This window comes from Myotis yumanensis, unplaced genomic scaffold (assembly GCF_028538775.1).
Source record: "Myotis yumanensis isolate MYYU_CA2020_CCGP unplaced genomic scaffold, mMyoYum1.0.hap1 SCAF_7, whole genome shotgun sequence".
In the NCBI taxonomy this organism is placed as follows: domain Eukaryota; kingdom Metazoa; phylum Chordata; class Mammalia; order Chiroptera; family Vespertilionidae; genus Myotis; species Myotis yumanensis.
In genome coordinates, this window is record NW_027223758.1 from 5,760,917 (window position 1) to 5,777,374 (window position 16,458).

Below are 16,458 nucleotides of genomic sequence, written 5' to 3' on the forward strand. Positions count from 1 at the left end.
AAGAAAAGAATGATGCACAATAACCAATTGGGATTTATTTCTGGAATATGAGGGTGAGTCAACATACAAAATTCAATAAATGCCATATACCACATTAATAGAATGAAGAAATACCTCATGCAGACTTAATATAACCCATGCCTGCCATTTTGCTCTGTTCTCTGTATGCCACATGCTTTTGTGCCTCTTTTATTGTCTTTTGTTATATTTGATAAATATTTTTTATTCCATTAAAAAAAACCTAAAAGTATCTTTTTTAGTTTCAAATATTTGTGACTTTCTAGATATTTTGATGCTAATTTCTAATGTAATTCTGTTGTGCTCAGAGAACATTACTTGTGTAATTTCAGTGCTTTTAAATTTATTAAGAATTGTTATAGGGCCCACAATATAATCTATCTTGATAAATGTTTCATCTGCCCCTGAGATGAATATGTATTCTACTACCGTTGACAGTGTTGTTCATGTCTTCTGTATCTTTACTGACTTCCTGTCTGCCTGTTTTATCAACTATTAAGAGAAGGGTGTCAAAAACTGCAATTAATTCTGGATTTGTCTATTCCTCCTTTGAAATCTGTCAGTTTTTGCTTCATGTATTTTGAAGTTCTATTACTTGGTGCATAAATATTTAAGATGATTAGGTCTTCTTGATGAATCATCCCTTTAATCATTACGAAATGGTCCTCTTTATCCTTGTAATATCCCTTGCTCTTAAATTCACCTTGTCTTGTTTAATATAGCAGCTCCAGTTTTCTTTTAGTTAGTGTTAGGATTGTATCTTTTTCCACCATTTTACTTAGAAGTCTTGAAGTGAGTTTCTGATTAGACAGTATAGAATTGGGTATTATTTTTATTTCCAATCTCTTCCTTTTAACTGGTACATCTAGAGTACTTGCATTTTGTGCGATAATTGATATGGTTGAATTTAAATGATGTTGTTGTTGCAGGTTTCATAAGTCCATTTGTTTTATTGTTTTTGTTTTTTGTGTGTGTTTTTTTAAAGAGAGATTTCTTTTATTTTAAAAAATATATTTTATTGATTTTTTACAGAGAGGGAGAGGGATAGTTAGAAACATTGATGAGAGAGAAACATCGATCAGCTGCCTCCTGCACACCCCCCACTGGCGATGTGCCCGCAACCAAGGTACATGCCCTTGATTGGAATCGAACCTGGGACCCTTCAGTCCACAGGCTGACGCTCTATCCACTGAACCAAACCGGTCAGAGCTAAAGGTCCATTTGTTTTTCATTTCCTGTGTGTGTGAGTCTGCCATCTAAAGAATGAACACCAATCCTCTTCAAACGCTTCCAAAAAAAAACAAAGAAGGAAGGAGGGAAGGAAGGAAGGAAGGAAGGAAGGAAGGAAGGAAGGAAGGAAGGAAGGAAGGAAGGAAGGAAGGAAGGAAGGAAGAGTGTGTGTGTGTGTCTGGAGAGAGTTTCAGGGCCACAGCACAGGGAATGGGGATGCAAACATAGTCCAGTGACTCCATGAGTTGAGCAGAGTTTGGGGTTCAGGGAGCCCAAGGTGGTAAGAATTTGCAAGTCAGAGTAGAGAGAAGAGAAAGCTGAACACAGGGAAAACATTTACATCCGCAGAGGTTCCCCTTGAGTCTGTAGCTGAGTGTTGATCATGAAGTGTGTGTGAGAAAACTGTCAAGGTGGTAGGAAAAAAACCACTGGAAAGCAACAGAAAGAATAATTTCTGGAGCTCAAAGTAGGCCAGGAATAATTTGTATTCCCATGATTCCTGGTGGAAAGGCCTCATAATGCATGGGGCGCAGAGCATGGCTTCAGGGATTGCTGTCTTGTCTGCTGCTTGTTCTTTATTTCACTGGTTTCTGCTTTTATCTTTATTTCCTTTATTCTCTTACTCGGGCTTAACTTGCTCTTCTTCCTCTAGCTTCTTAAATGGTAATTCATAGCATTGATTTTTCAACCTTTCTCTCTTTTCCAATACAAATTAAAATCTATGAATATCTCTCGAAGCACTGCTTCAACGGCATCTGACAAATTTTATGTCAAAATGTCATTCAGTTGGAAGTATTTTTTAAAATGTTCTCTGAGATTTCATCTTTGATCCATGTCTCATTTGAACGTGTTGCTTTATTTCCAGATATTTAGGAGCTCTTCTATATATCTTTTTTATTGATTTCTAATTGAACTCCATTGTGTTCATACAATGGGAAAAAACCTAAGTGTTCAATCTTTTGAAATTTACAGAGATAATTCATGGCCTAGCATATGTTCTATCTTTTTTGTTGTTATTATTAATCCTCACCCAAGGATATTTCCCCACTGATTTTAGATAGAGTGGAAGGGAGGAAGAGAGGGGGAGGAAGGGAGGGAGGGAGGGAAACATTGATGTGAGAGAGACACATGGATTGCCTCCCACACTTGCACGGACTGGAGCTGGGGATCGAACCTGCACCCCAGGTAGGTGCCCTTGACTGCGTGCGAATCAAATCCATGACCCCATAGTCCAAAGGCCGATGCTCTAACTACTGAGTTACACTGGCCAGGGTCTATGTTCTATCTTGATGTATATCCATATTTATGTGAAAAATGTATATTCTGTAGTTGCTGGGTATGGTGTTCTATAAATGTCAAAAAGGGAAGGTGGTTAAATATTGGAATCTTTTATATGTTTATTTTTTGTCTAGTTTTATCACCAATTTCAGAGAGGAAGTATTAAAATCTGTCTACGGATCTTTCCATACTTATGGCTGTTAAGTTTTGACTTCATGCATTTGAAATTTTGGTATTAGATCATATACATTTATGGCTATGTTTCCCTGATGAATTGTGTAATGTTCTCATCATTATTATAAAGTGTTTCATCATTATGACATGTTCCTTATAATCTCAGGTAATACTTTCTTTTTGTTTAAAATTTTTTATTTTTAATACTTATTTTCTTGTAGTCCATATTGTTATATTAATGTAACCCTATCAACCGAATTGTGCTTGCTGTTTGCATAATATATATTTTTTACCCTTTTACTTTTAACCTGTGTCTTTGTCTTGACTGTTGTAAATTACATGTAGTTGGATCCTGTATTTTTAAATCTAATTGAACAATATTTGCCTTTTAATTAGAGTGTTTAGTCCATTTGTATTTTAAGATAGTGATTTATAAGGTCACGTTTAAGCTTACTATTTCCTATTTGTTTTTGTGGGTTTTTTTGTTAATCCTCACCAGAGGATATTTTTTTCCATTGATTTTTCTAGAGAGAGTGGAAGTGAGGGGGAGAGACCGAGAAAAGAGAAACATCGATGTGAGAGACACATCGATCAGCTGCCTCCTGCATGAGTCCCAACCAGGGTCAGAGATAGAGTCTGCAATCGAGATTCGTGCTCTTGACTGGGAATTGAACCTCCAATCCTTCAGTCTGAGGGCAACACTCTAACCACTGCGCCAAACCAGCGAGGGCCCTATTTGTTTTTAATGTGGTGTTTTGTTTTGTTTTGCTTCTCTGTATTTTTCCCTCTCTTCAGTTAACAGGAGCATTTTAGTATTTTTAAAATCCCATTTTAATTCCTTGTTATCTTTTAAAATATGCAACTTTACACTTTGTTTTTAATGTCTGTTCCAGGGATTATAAAACAGAATTTACCATATAATCATTTTTAAATGTACAGTTCAGTGGTATTAAATATGTACATATATAATGTGCTACCATCACCACCATCCATCTCTAGAATTCTTTTCATCTTGTAAAACTGAAACTGCGTCCCCATTAAACACTACCTCCCTATTCTCTCCCCGCCCTCAGTACCTGGTAACCACCAATTTCCTTTCTGTCTCTATGAATTTGACTACTCTTAGTACCTCATATATAAGTGAAATCAGATGGTGTTTGTCTTTTTTTGACTAGCTTATTTAATTTAGCATGTTGTCCTCAAGATTCATCCATGTTGTAGCATGTGTCAGAATTTCCTTCCTATTTAAAGCTCAGTAACATTCCATTGTATGAATATACCATACTTTGCTTATCTGTTATCCATTAATGGACACTTGGATTACTTCCACATGTTGTGAATAATGCTGCTATGTACACGGGTATACAAATATCTCTTTGAGACCCCGTTTTCTTTTTTTTTTTTTTTTTTTTTTTTTTTTTTTTTATTTTATTTTTCGCTTAAAGTATTACAAAGGGTATTACATCAGTATCCTTCCCCCCCCCCTTGACAAACCCCTACCCTCCCTTACCCCCCAGTGTCTTATGTCCATTAGTTATGCTTATATGCATGCATACAAGTCCTTCGGTTGATCTCTTACTCCCCTCCCTCCTGTCCCCCAACTCTCTCTGGCCTTCCCACTGCAGTTTGACAATCAGTTTGAGGCAGCTCTGCCTCTGTATCTATTATTGTTCAAAAGTTTGTAATGGTCTTTATTATCCATGAATGAGTGAGATCATGTGGTATTTTTCCTTCATTGACTGGCTTGTTTCACTTAGCATAATGCTCTCCAGTTCCATCCATGATGTTGCAAATGGTAGGAGTTCCTTCTTTTTAACAGCAGCATAGTATTCCATCGTGTAGATGTACCACAGTTTTCTAATCCATTCATCTACTGATGGGCACTTAGGCTGTTTCCAGATCTTAGCTATGGTGAATTGTGCTGCTATGAACATCTGGGTGCATATATCCTTTCTGATTGGTGTTTCTGGTTTCTTGGGATATATTCCTAGGAGTGAGACCCCGTTTTCAATTCTTTTGGGTATGTAGCTAGAAGTGGAATTGCTGGATCATACGATAATTTTATTTTTAATTGTTTTAGAGACCACCATACTGTCTTCCACAGAGGCTGTCCTGTTTTACATTCCCACCAACAGTGCACAAGAGTTTCAATTTCTCCACATTCACACCAGCCATTTTACTTCCCGGGTTGCTTGTTGTTGTTGTTTTATACTGGCCATCCTAATGGGTATTAGGTAATATCTCGTAGTTTTGATTTGCATTTCCCAAATGATTAGTGATGTTGATCATCTTTTCATGTGGTTGTTGGCCATTTGTATATCTTCTTTGCCTATTTTTGAATCAGGTTGTTTCGTTGTTGAGTTTAGGATATTAATTATCCTATATATTTAATATATAATAATATTCTGGATATTAATGATCAGATATATGATTTGCAAATATTTTCTCCCATTCTATGGGTTCCCCTTTTACTCTAAGGAAGTGCCTTTTGCTGTGCCAATTTTTAAAATTTTCATGAAATCTGTTTTTTTTCTTTTGTTGCATGTGTCTTTGGTGTCATATCCAAGAAATTAATGACAAATCCAATGTCATAAAGCTTTTGCCCTATGTTTTCTTCTGAGAGTTTTATAGTTTTAGGTTTTACATTTAAGCTTTTGACACATTTTGAGTTAGTTTTTGTATGTGGTGTTAGGTAAGGTTCCAACATCATTATTTTGCATGTAGATATTCAGTTTTCCCAGCATCATTTATTGAAAAGACTGTCTTTTCCCCACTGAATAGTCTTGACACACTTGTCAAAAATCATTTGACCATACATGCAAGAGTTTATTTATAGGCTCTCTATTCTATTCTATTCTGTATGCCAGTACTACACTATTTTGATTACTGTAGTTTTATGGTAAGTTTTGAAATCAGAAGTATGGGTCCCGGCTAGTTTTCTCAGTGGTTAGAGCATCTGCCTGAAGACTGAAGGGTCTCAGGTTCCATTCCTGGTCAAGGGAACATACCTTGGTTGCAGGTTCCCCAGTCCCAGTAGGGGCTCGCGGGGAAGGCAACCAATCCATGTGTCTTTCCCATGTGGCTATTTCTCTCTTCCCCTCCTCCCTCCTTTCCATTCTCTATAGAAATCAATGGAAAAATACCCTTGGATGAGGATTTTAAAAAAAGAAAGAAAAAAGAAAAGAAGTATGAGTCTTCTGGCTATGTTCTCCTTTTTCAAGATTGTTTGGCTCTTTGTTATGGAGTCACTCAAGAGTCCATATGAATTTTAGAAGGGGTTTTTCTATTTCTGCAAAAAAAAATGTCAGTGGGGTTTTGATAGAAATTCCATTGAAAATGTAGATTGATTTGGGTAGCACTGACATCTTAGCAATATTGTCTTCCAATCTGTGAGCATAGGATGTGTTTATGTAATCTTTAATTTTTTCAGCAATGTTTTTTAGTTTTGATTGTATAGTCTTTTATATCCTTGGTTAATTCCTAAAAATTTTATTCTTTTTCATGATAATGTAAAATGAAGGTGCTTCCTAAATTTCTTTTTTGGATTGTGTGTTGTTAGTGTATAGAAATGCCACTGATTTTTGTGTGCTGACTTTGTATCCTGCTACTTGGCTGAATTCATTTATTCTAAAAATTGTTTTGTGGCATCTTTAGGATTTCCTACATATTAGATCATATCATCTGTGAACAGAGATAATTTTACTTCTTTCTTTCCAATTCAGATGCCTTTTTCCCCCTTTTTCTTGACTAACTACTCTGGCTAGAACTTCTAGTACTATGTTGAATAGAAATGGCAAAATTGACATCCTTGCCTTGTTCTTCATCTTCAGGAAAATCTTGAAGTCTTTTACCACGGAATACAATTTTATTTATCCATTCATCTGTTGATAGACACTTGAGTAGCTTTTACTTTTGACTATTGTGAATAATGCTACTATCTATGAACATAGATGTCTAACTGATTTTTTAAAATTTACATATCAAATATTCATTGCTAATATACAGAAATACAGTATTGGCCTTGTATCCTTTACCTTCCTTAAAATAATTTCATATTCTAGGGACTTTTTGTAGATTTCAGATCTTAGAATTTTATATGTAGACAATCATGTCATCTGTGAATAAATATCATTTTCCCTCCTCCTTGCCAATGCTATTTCTTACTGATCTTAGGGGAAAACTTTCAGCCTTTCACCATTAAGTACGATGTTAGCTGTAGTTTTTTTTTTTTATAGATGCCCTTAACCAGATTAAGAAAGCACCCTCTGTTCGCAGTTTGCTGAGAATTTTTATCATATATACATGTTGAATCTGTCCAATACTTTTCCCTCATCTATTGAAATATGATCCATCTTCTTTAGTCTTAGTCTGTCAATATGATGAATTATATTGATTTACTTTGTAATGTTCAAACCCATTTGGTAAAGATGTCTTACCTTTTTATATATTATTGGATTCGGTTTACTAATATTTGATTGAGGATTTTTATGTATATATTGATGAGGTATATTGGTTGTTAGTTTTCTTTTCTTCTAATGGCTTTGGTTTTGATATCTGGGTAATGTTGGCCTCATAAAAATGAGTTGTAAAGTGTTCTCATCTTTTCTATTTCTGGAAGAGCTTGGGTAGAATTTGCCTTTGAAATAATCTGGGCCTGGAGTTTTCTTTGTTGGAAGATTTTTTTTAAGAGTTCAATTTCTATAGTATATCACTTTCTTCTTGAGTTTTGGTGTTTTGTGTCTTTCAATTAATCAGTAGTCTTTATCTAAATTGTTGAATTTATGGCATAGAGACATTGCCTTATTTTCCTTTTAATATCTATATTATCTGTAATGACATCCCATTTTTCATTTCTGACATTATAACCTATGTCTTCACTTTCTATTTTGGTCAGTCTGCCTAAAGAGCTGTCACATATATTGATTTTTTCAAATAACTAATTTTTGGTTTAATTTATTTTCTATTTGTTTTCAATTATACTAATTTCTTATCTTGCTTATTTCTTTTCTTCTGCTTTGAGTTTAATTTGCTCTTTTTCTAGTTTCTAAAGTGGAATCTTAGATTATTTACTTGATACTTTCTCTTTGGTTTTACATGTTAGAGGTATGTTAATTTCCAAATATCTGTGGAGTCTTCAGATATCTTTGTTATTGATTTCTATTTTAGGACCATTATGGTCAGAGAATATTCACTGTATAATTTTAACTCCTGTAAGGTTTTAATTTTTAATGTCACAGAATATGATTTATTTTGGTGAATGTTCCACTTGCACTTGAAAATAGTAAGTATTTTGTTACTGTTGGCTAGAGTGGCCTATAAATGTCAACTAGGTCAAGTTGATAGTATCGTTCAGGTCTTCCAGATCCATGCTGATTTTCATTCTACTTATTATTCTGTTGATTATTGAGAAAGAAGTGATGATGTCCCCAAATAGAATTGTGGGTTTGTCTATTTCTTTTAGTTCAGTCAGTTTTTGTCTTGTGCTGTTTGGAACTCTGTCATTGGGGGCATCCCTATTTAGGATTGTTCTGTCTTCTTGGTGAATTGATCCTTGTTCCATTAGGTAACGTCCCTATTTATACCTGGTCATTTTCTTTGTTCTGAAGTATTCTTTGTCTGCTATTAATATAGCCACTTCTGCTTTATTTTGATTAGTGTTAGGCTGATATGTATTTTTCCATCCCTTTAATTTTAATCCATCAATATGAGGAGCCAGAAAACTTTTCCTATAAAGGGCCAGTAAGAAAATCGTTTAGTCTTTGTGGCCACGTATGATCTCCTCTTCCTTCTTCTTTTCTTCATAACCCTCACAAAATATTTTTTTTTTAATTTCTTTAAAACAGGAGATGGGCCCTAACTGATTTGGCTCAGTGGATAGAGTGTCAGCCTGCGGATTGAAGGGTTCCAGGTTCAATTCCGGTCAAGGGCATGTACCTTGGTTGCAAGCACATCTCCAGTGGCGGGTGTGCAGGAGGCAGCTGATCGATGCTTCTCTCTCATCGATGTTTCTAACTCTCTATCCCTTTCCCTTCCTTTCTGTAAAAAATCAATAAAAATATATAAAAAACAAACAAAATAAAACAAAAAAACAGGAGATGGACTGGATTTGACCTGTTGGCCAGTTCACTAGTCCCTATAGATTTTTATGTAGGGTACATTTCTTGTAGACAGCATCTAATTGGGTCCTCTTTTTTTTCTCAATCCAATATGGTAATATGTTTTTAATTGCTGTATTTAGACCATTCAGATTTAATGTAATTATTGCTAGAGCTGAATTTAGGCTTACCATTTTGTTACATTTCTATCACTCTCATTTTTTTCTCTTTTCCTTTTTCTGCCTTTGAATTTGTTTGAACTCTTTTTTAAAGTATTCCATCAATTTTGTCTATTGGTTTTTTAGCTGTGTCTCTTTGTGTTACTTTTTAGTTGTTGCTTTAGGGATATATAAACCAAACTTTTCACAATCTATTTTAGAATTAACATCTTCCCACTGCATGTAAAATATAGAAGCCTTATAATCATCTTTACCTTCTCTATGTTCTCTTCTGTTATAGTTGTCATATGTATTACATCTATATAGCCTAAATCTCTCAGATAATGTTTTCATGTTTGCTTTTTAAAGTTATACATGTTTTAAAGTACTTTAAAAATATTCCATTGCCTGGTCGGCATGGCTCAGTGGTGGAGCATCGACCTATGAAACAGGAGGTCACGGTTCAATTCCGTCAGGGCACATGCCCGGGTTGTGGGCTCAATCCCTGGTGTATGTGTGTGTGTGCATGGGGAGCGAGGGGGTGCAGGAGGCAGCCAGTTAATTATTCTCTCTTCATTGATGTTTCTATATCTCTCTCCCTCTCACTATCTCTCTGAAATCAATAAAAATATATTTTAAAAAATATTCCATTATTTTTGCCCAGATATTTACCTTTTCTGTTGTTTTTCCTTCATTCTTGATGTTTTGAGTTTTATTCTGTTATCATTTCCCTTTTGTCTGGAGAACATTCTTTTATATTTATTTCTTTTAGAGCAGTTCTGCTGGTGGACTTGTAATTTTTTTTCTTTTTCTGAGTATGTCTTTATTTTGCCTTCATTCATAAAAAAATATTGTTGCTGTATTTAGAATTCTGAGCTGACAGTTCATTGCATATTTTTAAAGACATTGTTTTGTTTCCCTTTCTTTTGGCCATCATTGTTTCTGATGAAAAATCTTCAGTCATTTTCCCCTTCAAGTAAGGCATAATTTTCCTCTGGCTGCTTTCAATATTTTCCTTTATCTTTGGCTTTCAGTAATTTGATTCTGTTGCATCTGGGTGTGGTTTTCTTTGAATTTACCCTGTTTGGAGTTCTCTACATCTTTTGAACCTGTAAATTTAAGTCTTCCAATATATTTGGGGAGGCTTAGCCATAATTCTTTCATAAAATTGTTTTGGACTCTGGTGGAAACTATAAATATTTAGGCTATTAAAATAAATAGGTTGTAGAGATATACTGTAAAACATAGGGCCTATAATTAATAACACTGAATTGTGTATTTTCAAAAAAATTGCTAAGAGGATAGATCATAGGTTAAGTGCTCTTACCACCAAAAGAGAAAAACAGAAAAACAAAACGGGAAGGAGGAAACTTTTAGAGATGAAAAATGTTATGGCATTGACAGTCATGACAGTGCGTGTACACTTCAATCTGTTTCTCATCTGCTAAAAACTCACTGGCTTCCATTGCTCTCAGATAAAACTCAACTCCTCGCATAGCCTGCAAGGCTGCGCATGCTCGGGCCCTGCTCACCACGTGCACCCCCCCTCACCGCCCCATCTCCATCCTTTTCTCCTTTCCTTTCTGCTCTGCTAGCTGGGCATCACCTGTCCCACCCTAGGGCCTTTGCACATGCAATTCCACTGCCTGAAAGGATTTTTTCCATCTTCTGCACCATTTAATACCCACTCATCCGTGCACTCAGCTCAGATGCCACTTCCTGGAGATCAGCCTGCCTCCGCTGGCCCTCTCTCCTGCCGAGCCCCTCACCTATAACTGCGACTTGTGGGCTGTGTATTTATAGCACATTTTCTTACCTGAGCGGTGGAGGAAATGGGACTTCATTGTTCTCCAGCCACAGGAGGAAACGGCGCCTTCCTGGGGGCCGGCCGGCGGGGCTGTGCCGCCAAGCCCTTCTGACTCACGACTCACGGGGCGCATTCGTTTAGTGTCTGAAAAATCTCAAAAAAAAAAAAAAAAAAAAAAAAAAAAGCCCTTCACAGGTGAGGGCAGCATGGCAGGATCCTGCAGGGCCCTCAGAAGTCAGTGCAGGTGTGAATGTCGTCCTTGTCCACTTGCGCCGGTCTCTCTGCCGCAATGCTCAGCGCCTACTGTCCAGACGCCAACGTGCCTTCATTGTGGAGCACCAACTGCAGCTGCGCCTGGCTGCAGGTCGCCATCAGGCTCCACCCCTTCTCTCTGGTTTGCGGGACAAAGAAACTGAGGCTCAGGAGTCAGTGGATGCCCCTGGTGCGCAGCGCAGGGCCGGGAGCCGGCCTCCACCAAGTCCTGTTTGCTGAGCGAAACCTTTCAGCAGCAGACTCAGCATCCTGCTCTCGGGTCACAGGAAACCAGAGGGATCTAGGGCCCATCCATTTCATAGGTGAGGACGCTGGGGCCAAGCCCAGGGCCTCAGGGCTCCCTGGCGAGTTCAGCCAGCGATGAGCTGCACTGAGCCGCTGCGTCTATCGATTCTTCTCCCTCCTCTGTAGGGGAGGAGCTCCAAAGGCCAGAGGTCTTAGGACAGAAGCAGAAATCAAGCAGAGAGAACACAGGTCCCCCTCTTCCCCCAAATTTGCAAACTAGCCACAGAAAGCCACCCAACCCGTGGGTGGAAAAAAGAAGTCCCGGCATTACCAAGAGGTCTGTAGTTACGGAGTTTGTGGAAACTTCCTCAATGGGTTTGGAGGTGGGGGAAGGGGTCCTAGCAGCACAGGGCGAGGCCACCGTGTTCTAACTGTGCTAACGGTGAAGGTAAACCAGGTCTCTGAGGTTTCCGATTTGGGGGTTTTGTTTTTTCATTTTGTTTCTTGACTGAAGGATGCGCCCTGGACTGATCCCCAAAGCTTTCAAGATCACAGTGGAGACTGGAGTGAAACCAGCGCAGCAGCTGGAAGTCCCTGCGGACCAGTTCTGCCCCTGGAGGGAGTGCGGGCCTTCTGGAGACTCCTGCCCTCACACGGCTGGCCCTGGCCCCCACCTGCTGCCGGGAAGACACAGCGTTCCCTGGGCCAGCGGGCCTGGGTTTAGGGACCTAACTGGCAGCAGGAGGATGAAGGCAGCCTCTCTCCCCCGTCCTAGCCACGTGTGCAAGGACCCCCACCTGGGCAGCATTCTCCGAGAGCTGAGCCTGGCTCAGGGTGCAGGGCTGAGCCACCGCTCCCATGAGGACAGCATCTCAATGTGCGTGGGGCCTGGTACTTTTCCAAGGGCTTTTAAATGCATTATCTTGTTGGAGGCTCATTTGAGGCAAGGACTCGCGGCAGACTGGAAAACAACTCATTTACTGACTCCTGAATGGGGAGGAAGCTGAATGCAGCTATGTTTTTGCTGAATCTCAAACCAAAACAACCTTTTGTTAAAGAACAAACAAATAAACAAAAATGCTAAACATCAATTCACCAAATTCACCAGGGAACATGGTCTGAAGGGAGGTTCTAGGCAGAGAATCACACAGCAAATTCAACTCAGCAAACATATATTGGGGGGCTCCTGTGGCCACAGCTGTGCGCAGAGGCCAGGGAGTGACGGTGGGAAGTCCTCCCTCTCATGAACAGGGCGGGGTGGGGGAAGCAACAGCTCCGCTGTCTCCGGGGGGTAGTGGTGAACCCGGAATCTCAGTGACCAGGTGACTGCCCCTTTCCCAGGGCTGTGGCCTCCTCACTCTCCTGAGAGCCAGGTGACAAAGGCTTCCCTAAACGTGTCAGAGGCCCTCCCCTCGAGTGGCCCTGTCTCCCCAGGCCTGCACAAGCCCTGCAGGGCCTGACAAAGGCTCTCTCCTAGTGTCGCCACCTCTGCTGACACAGACCTGACCTCGGGGATGGGGTTTTGGTCTCAGCGCTGGGATTGGACTTGCGGTCCCTCTCCTGGGGTGCTGCTGACCACACCCCTCTTTTGCACAGGACGAGGCCGGCTGGCCCACAGTGTCACAGTCTGGCTCCCGCCGCTGAGGCCTGCTGCCAGCCCAGCTGCTGGGCAGTAGGTGGTCCAGGAGCGGTGGCCAGGCTGTGACCAGGACCTGGAGTGGGTGGTCTATAGTGACAAATAGGCCCCAGAGCCCGGGCTTCCTGGCGGGATATGGGAAGGCTCTCCCGGCCTGGGCTCCTCTGACCCTTCAGGCCTCCTCACCCCTGCTTCCCAGAACAGCTGCGTCTAGGCTTCACCCTCTCACAGGAGAGTGGGGTCTCCTGTCCTCTCACCTGCTCCCCAAGTCCAGCAGGAAGCCAAGAGTTCTTTCCACCCCAGGTACCTCCTTCGCAAAAGACACTGCCCTTCCCTGTCTCTTGTTCTGCCTGCTGGGTAACGCGCTCTGCTCCTGGCTGCCCTCCAACCCCAGGAGGGTGCGGGGTCGCAGACCACTCACGGGAAGTTCCCAGGCCGTGTCAGCCTGCCCCCCTCCCACCTGGCTGAGTGCAGGGCTGTGGTCTCCTCTCCGGGGAGAGGGTGCGACCCCACACGCCTCCCCAGCCAAGTAGGGCTCTACCATGTCGTGTCGGTGGTGACAGTTGTGGCCCAGTTCACCCAGAAGCACTTCCTTGCATTGCCCACTCTCTCGGGTCTGCCCGGCTAGCTGCTGTGGGCCACAAGCTCCAGCTCCGCACACACCTTCCTGGCTCGCGAGCGGGGCTGGGGCAGCAGAATCTCTGTGCCAAGCTCAGTTTCTGTATCACTCGCAGGAACCACTATCAAGTGGACCCACTGTGCCCACCTGCCCCCCTGCCACCCCCTGACCCACTGGCCTGGGCTTCGTGGGGTCAAGGGAAGCAGCTGTCTTGTCCTAAGGTCCTTTGGCTATTGGGAGAGCAAGGCCTCCGGCTCACAGCCGCTCTGCCAGCCACCCCCCGCCCCCCCCCCACCGCCGCCCCAGTCTCCCTAAGGCCTGGCACGTAGGCAGGCCCTGAGCCGGCAGCTGCTCCCCAGCTGGGTCCCTGGCCCTAAGGCCGCCTTTGTGCCCACACAAGGCAGACTCAGTTCTCCTGCTCCTTGACCCTGCATCCTGCAGCTCCTGGCAGCGGGGGGCGGATAGTGCCAGCTGCCTGGAGCAGGAACTGGACCACCGCAGTGACCTCTGTCTCCTTCGGGGCACCTCCCTCTGAGCTGCTTATTGCAAGGCCATTAAGCAAGCTAACGACCCATGAAGGCTCCTGGCCATTCTGGCCACCCTGGTCGTGCCTCCGCTGGGCTCACAGAGCCTGCTACCCACCGCCCGCCCTGTGACCGCTATGACTGTTACTTAACGTGGCGGGCCACAGTTCTCCCACACGGGGCCAGGTCTGGGAGCTGCTGCTTAACTCTTCCAGCTGAGCTAAGGCTGTGCACACAGCAGGCAGTTAATAAATATTTATTTCGAATCAAGCGCAGAGTCACCTTGATTTCCAAGGCTGGGGAAGGGACTTGATCTGGGGACACTTGGTCAGGGGTGAGGTAGTCAGTGGGCCAGGGCACAAACTGGGGACATGTGACCTGCACCTGTGCTCTGACCCGTTCCAGCAGAGGCGCGGGCAGCCGCTCTCTGCCAGGTGGGGCCCGAGCCCCTGATCCCTCCGCCTAGGCAGCTGTGGGATAGAGCACAAGAGGGTACAGAGACCCTGCCTGCACTCTCGCTGAACTCAGGAGAAGCTGGCTCCCAGGCGCCCTGGGCCCGCCTCATCTGGGGTCAGGTGGGAGGTCTCCCTGAATCCTGGCCGCTCTTGCCCTTCAGCCCTAGAATCGTGCCTTCAGTGCCAAGGAAACATACCTGACCCAGTACAACACTCAGCCTCAGGATGTGCTGGGGGTGGACAGCCTTCCCTGCAGACCTGGGCTCTCAGGGCCTGGTGCTCACTTGGGAGAAGGTGACAGCAGGCCTTGGGGTGAGCTTCTAAAACAGGGCGGGAGAAAGAGTGAGACACAGGCCAAGATGCAATGTGGTGCAGCCACATTTAATTCAACCGCCAGTGGATTCTAAGGGGCCAGAGCAGAGACTCCTCTCGCTTTATAAAACTGAGTCCCCACGCAAGTCGCCTCCATCCTTTCAAAAGGGTGGGCTGTCTGGACACAGCAGCAGCCCGGGCCAGAGCACGGGCCGGGGCTCTCCGTGACGTGGGCCATGTGGGGAACCTGGGGCAGGACGCAGGGCCATGGGCACCCATCTGGGCGCCAAGGAGATGCAGGAGGCCTGAGGGCCAGTAAGCCAAAGGCGTTGGGCTGCCCATGCGGAGGCCCCAGGAAGCAAGTGCAGAAGCTGGTGGGAGGCCTGCCGACCACTCACACAGCCCGATGCTTCCAGCCCTTCCTCAGCCGCCCCCCCCCCCGCCCCCCCGCCCCCCGAGCTGTTGTCTAAGACATAGGAGCCATTTCCATCACCACAACAACTAAAAACAAAAACAAACCAAAGCCCATCTTAAGGTATAATCTTCCAATTGCTTATAATTGATCAGTGCCAAGTGAGGCAGAGCCCCTGCCACGGGGCCAGGCGGGCGGCCAGCCTCACACCAGTCTGCGCCTCTTGGAGTCCCTGTCCGTGTCGCCCTCCTGGGGGTCTTCCTCACAGCCGAGCGGGGACACCAGGTTCAGCAGAGGGTCCTCAGAGGCTCGCCCGAAGAGCGCCAGGAGGAGGGCCACCCCGAAGCCCGTGGCGCGCTCACCCTGTGGACAAAGTGCAGGTGGAGCCCCTGCCAGGGAGCCAGACCCCCTCAGCGAGCCGCCTCTGCGGGGAGAGGCTTGGGCCAGGGAGAGGGCCCCCACTTTCCCTGCAGACCCTCTCTGCTGCCCTGAACACTCGAACCAAGGAGTGCTCTGGCCTCACTCAGGTTTTACCAGGTTGCGAAAGGGTGAGACCAGGGCCCGGGCCTCCTGCTGAGGACGGCTGGCTGGGGAAGGATCGCAAACAGCAGCCACTCTGTTCCCAGCGATGAGGAGACCAGAGGTCAGGGGGGACCACAGCTGGCCGGGAGGCTGGGCCATAGACAGTATGACCCTCAACACAGAATGTTTCCGATGAGCTCAGCCTGCAGCTCTGGAGCCAGACAGGGCTCTGGACGCGCATCCGATGGCGGGAGCCAGGCCGAGGGGAGGGACGGGAGGGGAAGCAGACTGGAGGGCCAGCCAAGGAAGTGTCCTAACCAGGAGAGGGGGACGCCCGCTGGGGCCCTGCACTCACTGCGTGCACAGGCGCGGCGATGTCCAGGTGGACCCAGACCCCAGGCCAGTCGAAGCCAATGTGTGAGGCAATGAAAAGGCCAGCACAGGAGCTGGGGCTGTTGTCCCGGTCCTGGGGAGACAGAAGGACAGACAGTGACCCTTCCCCTCCCAGCAGTGGGGGCTTGGGTGAGGGGCTCCACCAAGAGCACCATCAGGGCCTATTGTGGACCCACCTTGCCATCCTCAGCCACCGCCCCTGGTGTCTGAAAGGGGCTAGGGAGGGTCCAGCGCAGGAGTGGCAGCTGAGAGGGACTTGGGACCCCAAGGACCTTGCATGTGGGCTTAGGTCTGCCTTCACCCCAAGGCAAGGGGGCAGTCAGCAAA

At 44.3% G+C, this 16,458-nt stretch overlaps 1 protein-coding gene and 1 long non-coding RNA gene across 2 annotated transcripts in view; both read right to left on the reverse strand.

Moving 5' to 3' along the window:
- The window catches only part of LOC139013593 (uncharacterized), a 120,234-nt gene extending 105,008 nt beyond the window's left edge, over positions 1 to 15,226 (reverse strand). Inside the window, exons 1-2 of the long non-coding RNA XR_011472088.1 lie at positions 14,690 to 15,226; positions 10,770 to 11,151 (exon numbers count right to left, since the gene is read on the reverse strand). This is a non-coding gene — a long non-coding RNA (uncharacterized lncRNA). The remainder of the gene's footprint in view (positions 1 to 10,769; positions 11,152 to 14,689) is intronic.
- A 31-nt stretch (positions 15,227 to 15,257) lies between these two features.
- NPEPL1 (aminopeptidase like 1) overlaps positions 15,258 to 16,458 on the reverse strand; it is a 31,055-nt gene continuing 29,854 nt past the window's right edge. Inside the window, exons 11-12 of the mRNA XM_070419695.1 lie at positions 16,094 to 16,204; positions 15,258 to 15,579 (exon numbers count right to left, since the gene is read on the reverse strand). Coding sequence (XP_070275796.1) covers positions 15,421 to 15,579; positions 16,094 to 16,204 — 270 coding nt within the window. The 3' untranslated portion in view covers positions 15,258 to 15,420. The remainder of the gene's footprint in view (positions 15,580 to 16,093; positions 16,205 to 16,458) is intronic.